This window comes from Eimeria mitis, genomic scaffold, assembly GCF_000499745.2.
Source record: "Eimeria mitis Houghton genomic scaffold, Emh_scaff871, whole genome shotgun sequence".
NCBI lineage: Eukaryota > Apicomplexa > Conoidasida > Eucoccidiorida > Eimeriidae > Eimeria > Eimeria mitis.
Window position 1 is genome coordinate 3,632 of NW_013576418.1, and position 8,069 is coordinate 11,700.

The following is an 8,069-nucleotide window of genomic DNA, read 5'->3' on the forward strand; positions in this document are numbered from 1 at the left end:
AAACCCTAAACCCTAAACCCTAAAACACAAACCCTAAACCCTAAACCCCAAGACCCCGATTATATATCAACAATGTTGTTATTCTGTCTCTACACTTCATCACTTAAATTTATTCGATTTAATTTATTTATTTATTTATTTATTTTTTTTTTTATTTTTTTCTGCTGTCTTCACTGCCCCCCTCATCTCTCTGATATGGAGCATTTCCGTGCGACACTAAGATATAAAAACGAAATAAATTAAACAACTAAATAAATAATTTATTTATTTATTTATTTATTTATTTATTTATTTATTTATTTATTTATTTATTGGTGGAATGCTGGGGACCTCTTGCATGCTAGGCGCATACGGCTCTCTAGCTGTGTGCTGAGGCGTCTTAGGAAAGAAGAAGCAGAGAGCCCCAGTTGATATGTATCGTCGGCGATGAAGACATCTTCATCTGCTGCTTCTGTTCCTTCTGTTGTTTCTGCTGCTGCTGCTGCTGTTTCTGCTGCTGCTGCTGCTCCTGCTGCTGCTGCTGCTGCTGCTGCTGCTGGTTCTTCTTCTCCCTTATCCTCACCACACAATCGCTGCTCTAGGTAAAGAAGGTCCTCAAGGCCGCTATCTGTTGACTCTCGCGTGGGGGGGCACAGCAGGCTCCCTTGCTGCTGCTGCTGCTGCTGCTGCTGCTGCTTGCGTTGCTGCTGTTGGTGCTGCAGACGCAGCAGCGCTGCTGTTACTGCTGCTTCTCCTTCCTCTACAGCCTGCGGTGAGAAGCTCGACTGCACGCTATCCTTGCTGCTGCTGTTGCTGCTGCTGCTGCTGCTGCCGTTGCTGCTGCTGCTGCCAGGCCCTCCCCCCAGCGCCTGCCAGGCCTGCATGCGTTTGTCAGGAGGCAAAGACAGCTGGTGCTGCAGCTGCTGCTGCAGTTGCTGCTGCAGCTGCTGCTGCAGCGCACGGTTGGGGTGTCTGTACTCCCCCACAAAGGCTTCCCACGCCCGCTCAGCAGCCGCCCTGCTGTGTGCCCTGCTGCCTCTCCGCCTCAAATCCTCTCCTTCTTGCCCGTGCTGCTCGCTGCTTGCTGCTGCTGCTGCTGCTGTTGCTGCTGCTGCTGCTGTTGCTGCTGCTGCTGTTGCTGCTGCTGCTGAGCGGTCAACGGCCTCTTCACCCGCAGGACCACTGGTCAAGGGACTCGCCTTGTAAGCTGCTGCTGTTTCGGTCGTTTGTTTGTCGCTATCTTTGTCTGCTTTCTCACCGTTGCTTCTGTTTGTTTCTTTGTTTATCTGTTTGTTTATTTGTTTATTTATTTGTTTATTCATTTGTTTGTCTTCAAATGTCTCATCTGAATCGCCTCGTTGTGCTGGGCTGTCTGTACAGCGAAGCGGATCCTCGATGCCGCTGCGCATGCGTCTGCTGCTGCTGCTGCTGCTACTTCTGCCGCTCCTGCTGATGCTGCTGTTGCTGCTGCTGTTGCTGTTGCTGCTGCGCCAGTTGGTGTTTGCTGGCATTGCCTGCATGCGCAGCGCCTGCACTAGGCGCGAGGGAGAAACAAGAGGAGCCAGAGCTGCACGAGGGGGGGACCGGGGGGTGGGGAGAGCAGTGCTTGAGATGCGGCCGAACTCATCAGCACAGAATGAGCTGCTGCTGCTGCTGCTGCTGCTGCTGTTGCTGCGGCTGCCGGCAGTGTCCTCCTCCTGTGTAGAAACCAGAGCGTTCCAGGAAGAAGTGATTAGATCTGCTGCTGATGCTGCTGCTGCTGCTGCTGCTGCTGCTGCTGCTGTATTTGAATTTCCATACATAAACCCAGCTTCCCGCTGCAGCAGCTGCTGTTGCACCTGCTGCATCTGCGGTTGTCTCTCCTTGTTAGGAGCTGGGCATTGCAAAGGAGAAAGAAGTGACGGGCTCTCAGTCATATCTAGAGCGGAGGCATCATCCTGAGGTGGAGATACACCCCGTTGGCTGCTGTGCTGCGAGGGGCACGGGGTGGCTTCAGCCTCCTCCTTGCTGCTGCTGCTGCTGCTGCTGTTGCTGGCTTCGCCTTTTGGTTTTCTGCTTACCCAGCTCGCTGGATGCGGCATTTCACCCGGAGGCAGCAGCGGGGAAGCAGCAGAAGTAGCAGCAGCAGCAGCAGCAGCAGCAGCAGATGGAACGAGTCTGCGCGTTTGTACGCGGTTGTCATTCCTCTTTGTTTCTGCTGAGTTCTCTTCACTTGAGATGTTTTCTTTTTCTACTTCTTCAACAGCATTTGGATTAGTATCCATAGATTCACTTGTATTCAATTGCTGGTCTGCTGCTGCTGCTGTTTCTGCTGCTGTTGCTGCTGCTGTTGCTGCTGCAGCTAAGAAAGAGCTGCATAGTGTTTGGATATAGGGGACGTTTGCTGCATGCATCGCGACGGCTTGAATTATTTTTTTTGCTTCTTTTTCACTGACTCTGTATTTTGTTATTTCTGATTTTAATTCTTCTTCGGCTTCTCTCTTCATTTTCTCTGTTTTCGATCGCTCCGTATGCACGCGCTTTAAGGCATCTATTGCCAACTCATGCTGCAAACAAAACAGAAAAAATAAACAAATACATTCACTCTTTCATTTGTTACATAAATAAAATAATTTAATGTATTTCAAAGCAAGCATCTATAAGCAAATATTAATAGATACATAGCGCAGCAGGGATATGAAACAGCAGAAGTGTTACTGCACAAGAAAGCCAAGAGACATCATATGTGTAAAAACTTAGGGTTTAGGGTTTAGGGTTTAGGGTTTAGGGTTTAACCTGGTGTTGCAAAAACTCGTGTTGATCCCGCAGCGACGTCCACTGAAGTTGAACGTCAGTGAGTTGCAGCGTCAGCTGCAGGCATACGAAGCAAAATACCGAAATAAAAAAATAAAAGAAACGAGAACAAAAATAAAACAATTAAGAAGAATAAACTTGAAATGAAACAATTAAAAAGGATAAGGAAGCGTAAATAGAATAGTTAAGGGGAAGTAAAGGAATTGAGAAGAAAGCTGAAATAAAGCAACTAAGAGAGAGAAGAGGAATGCAGTCGAACTGCTAAGACTCTGAAGAGGAGAGAAGCCAATCAATCACGAAAAAAATAAATAAATAAATTATAAAAAATTCATCTTTTCAGCCAAACAAAAAAAAATGTTTTCAACTGGCGGTGGTGGCGAGGCTTTCGTGTTTTCTGTGATTTGAACGAAAGCGGGAAAGCTACGATTAAAACGATGATAAAAGTAAAACATTAAATGTATTTCAGAACAAATAGAAGTATATTTATATTATTATATAAATATATTAATATTAATTATTTCTTGCCTTTTTGTTCTTTTCAATTTGTCCTTCTCTTTCACGTTTCAGCTCCTCAATCTGCAAAAGTTGCACATACACTCGAAAGTTGAATTTTTTTGTGAAAAAAGAAATTTTTGCCTTTCTTATTATTTTATGTTTCCCTTTTGGGTTTTGTTGTATTCCCTCTTTAAGACTCAACAAAATATACATCACTGACACGAAAGCAACGCGAATCGTTTGACTGTAGTTTCGCTCTATCCAGTACACAATACACCCTAAACCCCAAACCCTAAACCCTAAACCCCAAACCCTTTAGGAGTCAAGCAGCGCTTATGAAACAGAGGGAAATGAAGGCAGAGACGAAGGAAACAGCTCTGCCTCAGTCTCAGCGAGAAAAGAGGAAACACGGAGAAAAATGAATCGGCAAAGCGACAGAAAGCGTGTTGTGTAACAGATTCAAACAGAGAAACAAACAATATATAGATAGCCCGAGAGTAGCTGCGTCTCCTTACTTCTTTTTCTTTAATCTCCTTCTGTTTTCGCAGCAGTGCTGTAGCCTCCTGGATCATCAGTTTGAGCACAGCCAGCCAATCGTTTGGCATTTTTGCTTTGTTTTCATTTCCTCTTCTCTTTGTCGTTGTTTCTGTTGTTTCTCCTGACGCCGAGTCGAAAATATATTTCTTTTCTATGCATTTATATTCATCACTTTCGCATTCAGAGTCGCTGCGGTCCCCCATCCAACCCTCAGACCCTCCTCTTGCTGCTGTCTCCCTAGGAGATGCAGCAGCAGAAGTGTTCTTGCTGCTGCTGCTGCTGCTGCTGCTGCTGCTTGACGGCTCTCCTACTTCGGTTTGGGAACAGATCTCTTGCAAACAGCGAGCAAACGAATCCGATGCACTCCACATATCTTCTGCTGCTGCTGAACCCGCTGCTGCAGTTTCTGCTGCTGCAGTTTCTGCTGCTGCTGCTGCTGCAGCAGAAGCTGCTGCACTTCTCGGAGTCCTCGCACCCAAAGCAGGAGAAGAACCGCGGGCCTTTGATGACGCCTTTGCTGCTGCTGCTGTTGCTGCTGTTGGCGTTGCTGCTGTAGATCTGCTTTGATATCTGCTGCTGAGTCTCGACACAGAGCGCACAGGCCCCTTCCCTGCAGCAGCAGCAGCGGTAGCAGCAGCAGCAGCAGTTGCGGTGCTGGCTGCACGCCTGGAGCTGTTTGTCCTTGCGGTGTTATCTCCTGAATCTGTATTTGTTTTGTTTGTGTCTGGGAGCAGCAGCAAGAAAGGAGAGATGCAGGTGTTGGTGATGAGTTTATTTGTTTCAATCAAAGCCTTCGAGCCAACCAACTGCGCCCACAGATCCTCAACGGCCCGCTGTGTTGTTTCAGACGGCCGCGTCAGCTGCGTAGACAACGCCTGAGTGAAGATACGCCCCAGCACCAACAAAAACAAACACTATAAATAAATTATATTATATATATAATATAATATATGAAGTATACATACAGTAAACACAAACACTGCATTTAATTTTTCTCTGTTTGTTGTATTGTCTTCATCTATTTACCTTCGCCAGACGATTCCAAAATTCTTCTCTTTTATGCAGCACGCGGTTTTGGGTTTCAATGGCCTCCAGCTTTGTCTGCAGCAGCAGAATAAAATTAAACAATTTTCATCATCAGAGGGGACACATATATGCTGCAGCGAGCCAGCAGTTAGCTGCTGCTATGCAGCAGCAACAGCAGCAGCAGCAGCAGCAGCAGCAGCAGCAAGAAGGCAACTGCTAGGAGGGATATGTATATGAGAAAGAAGGCAGCTTTCTCTTTTTGTGCCTATTGCAAGTCCGAAACAAAAACAGAATAAATAAAAAAATAAAATGAAAAGAGGAGACGAACAAGAATTGCATTGAAGCGTTTGCTGTCGGCCTGGTGTAACACATGCACGAGGGCTTCGTGTTCATCCTGTTGTCTTTCTCTCCCTTTCTGCAGTATCTCTGCTTCTTCTTGAGCTACCTGCGGCGAAATAAAATAAAAAAAATAGAAGATATAAACAAACAAATGCTGCATGCACTCGAAGAGGAACACAAGGAGCGCAGCAGATGTGGACTTGTGCTGAAAACTGAAATTAAATTTCAAGTTTTCGCTTTCATTGAATTTCTTCTCACCAGCAGTTTGACCATCGTCCGGCCCACGATTTTGTTTGCTTTCGTTCGTTCGCTTTGTAGCTTTCTCTCGTAGAGAGAAACCAGAGAACGGCGTTCTTTTTCTGCTGCCTGCAGTTTAATAAACAAAAAAAAAGATGAATAAACATGATATAGGCGAGGAAACACAAAGAAAAAATATCAATACACAGAATGAAATTCAATACACAAACAGCAGGGAGTTCAACGCACACAAAGAAGGTCCACATAAACAAAGAATATCAGTAAACACAAAAATATTCATCGACGAAAAAAAACATCTATGCACACAAAGAAAAGTAATATAACCACGAAGAGTATGCATAATCAAGAAAAAGTTGAATAGACAGAAGTAACCGAATGCGTTTGCAAATCTTCTGCATGCACACAGCCACAGATCAGGGTGCTGTATGTACACCCCAGGATGTTGAGAGGAAAAGCCTCACCTCTTCCACTGCTAGTTTCTCCTCTTGCGCTGCTCGCGCCTCTTCCTGCATCTGCTGCAGCTGGTGCCGGCCCTCCTCCAGCCTCGCCTTGAACCTGAACCCGACACAGACACAGAGCCAACAAACAAACCACAAAAAAGCATTTCAGCAGCAAAAGCAAGCTAAAGAAAACTACAACGACGAGAAAGGAAGACAACTGAGGCGGGGGGCGACAGAGTGTCAGCTGCAGCTCCGTCTGTGTGTCTGCAGCTAGCTGGTGGATAGGGTGGAGACTAGCTCGTGTGCCTGGCTAGCTACAGAGTTCACTGGTGGCTAGCCCGTATAACTAGCTAGCTGTTGTGTTCAGTGGTGGCTAGCTCGTGCAAGTAGCTAGCTGGTAGGTAGCTAGCTAGCTAGCTAGCTAGCTAGCTGTTGGGGGCACCTGTAGAAGTCGCCCAGGAGCAGCCAGAAGAGTTCTAGGAGTCGTTTCTTTGTTTCAGGAGCAACAGAAATGCAGTTTTCAACTTCTTCTGTTTCTGCTGATGTGGCTCTCGTCTCCGCCTCCTCTTCCTCTCCAAATGCCGTCTTGGGGTGTCTATGCAGCGTCTTCAGCAGCTGCAGCAGCTCAGCGTCTCTATCAATAACTTCAGCTGTGTCCTCCTGCTCCAGCCACGCCAGAAGCTGCTCCCTTCGCTGCTGCTGCTGCTGCTGCTGTTGCTGTTGTTGCTGCTGTTGTTTCTGCATGCTTTGCTGCATCTCCTCCCCTGACGGCGCGTTCCCGTGGTCTGCTGCGGGTTCTTCTCCTTCTAGCGTGGCGTTGCTGTCCTCGAGGTGTCTGTACACCTGAACTTGTTGCTGCGTCTGGGTGAAGAAGGAGTCTTCAGCTTTCCACTTCTGTACGTGTTCAACTTTCAGGCGGAGATATTCACAAGTCCTCAGCAGCCGCTGGTTGCGCGTCTGCAGTCTTCTCGCTTTCTCCTCTAGCAGCAGTTCCTTCTGCATGGTTGCCATGTTATTTCTTCCTCCAGCTTTGTTGGCTGCACCTGCGAACTCGCCTTGCTGCTGCTGCTGCTGCTGCTGCTGCACCTGCTGCTGTTGCACCTGCTGCTGCTGGTGGGATAGCCGCAGCAACTCCAGCTGCGCCTGCCGGTGCTGCGCCTGCTGCGCCTGCTGCATGCAGAGACACTCAACAAGAGCAGACAGCAGCTGCTGCTCCATCATAGATGCCAGAGGACGCATGCAGCCGCTCCTATCGAGCAGCGCATGCAGCCGTTCGTTTAGAGCCTGCCGTGTTGCTGCTACTGGATCTCCGCTGCCTCCTGCTGCTGTTGCTGCTGCTGCTGCTGCTGCTGCTGCTGCTGCAGGTACACCGGAACGCCTGTCTTCTTTGGTGTCTGCTGCTGGCAGCAGCTGCAGCAAATTGCTTCTCAGGTCTTCACACTGCTTCCACTCCCCCCACCGTGTGTCGCTCTCCCGCTTATACTCAGCGCAGCGCTGCAGCGTCTGCTGCAGCAGCTTCTTCACTTCATTTGCTGCTGCATCTCGCGCCCGCAGTCGCTCCTCCATGAGGGCCTCCAGTTTCTTAACTCTTGCCAACGCCGTCTGCTGCTCGCCAGGCCCTTCAGCCCCCACCTCTTCAGCAGCAACTGCTGCTGTTGCTGCAGGTGCTGCACCAGCTGCAGCAGCAGGTGCAGCAGCAGCTGCAGCAGGAGCAGCAGCAGGGGGAGGAGCTCGCTGGGCTTGGTCTTGTTTAGCAGCTGGCTGGGGCTGGGGTTTCAGGCAGGAGGAGGCAGAGAGGACTTCAACATCTACAGAAATATCGTCTTCTATGTGACGGAGACGGAGATCTAGCTGACGCCACATGGCTTGCACTGCTGCTGCATGCTGCTGCTGCTGCTGCAGCACCTCAGCGTTACATTTCTCCTTCTCTCGCTGCAGCGCAACAGCAGCAGCTTCACGGGCATCGCGCAGCTGCTGCTCATGCAGACGACGTGCTGCTGCTGCTGCTTCCTCTGCCTGCTGAAGCTGCTGCTGCAGCAACTCGTTCTGATACCGCAGCAACTCAACCAGCTGCTCTCCCTTCACCTTCTGGCCTTCTCCGCTCCAATCCACAGACAGCAGCTGCGGCGGCAGCAGCTGCCAGTCCTGCCCTCCGCTTGCAAGCGTTTGTACCTCTGCTTCTTTCCTCATGCTGCTGCTGTT

At 48.8% G+C, this 8,069-nt stretch overlaps 1 protein-coding gene across 1 annotated transcript in view; it reads right to left on the reverse strand.

Moving 5' to 3' along the window:
- Positions 1–308: 308 nt before the first annotated feature.
- The window catches only part of EMH_0024180 (uncharacterized protein), a gene marked incomplete at both ends in the record, with an annotated part of 8,625 nt that continues 864 nt past the window's right edge, over positions 309–8,069 (reverse strand). Inside the window, 8 exons of the mRNA XM_013502270.1 lie at positions 309–2,525; positions 2,755–2,829; positions 3,783–4,679; positions 4,831–4,905; positions 5,159–5,275; positions 5,428–5,535; positions 5,889–5,982; positions 6,310–8,067. Of these exons, the coding sequence (XP_013357724.1) occupies positions 309–2,525; positions 2,755–2,829; positions 3,783–4,679; positions 4,831–4,905; positions 5,159–5,275; positions 5,428–5,535; positions 5,889–5,982; positions 6,310–8,067 (5,341 nt within the window). The remainder of the gene's footprint in view (positions 2,526–2,754; positions 2,830–3,782; positions 4,680–4,830; positions 4,906–5,158; positions 5,276–5,427; positions 5,536–5,888; positions 5,983–6,309; positions 8,068–8,069) is intronic.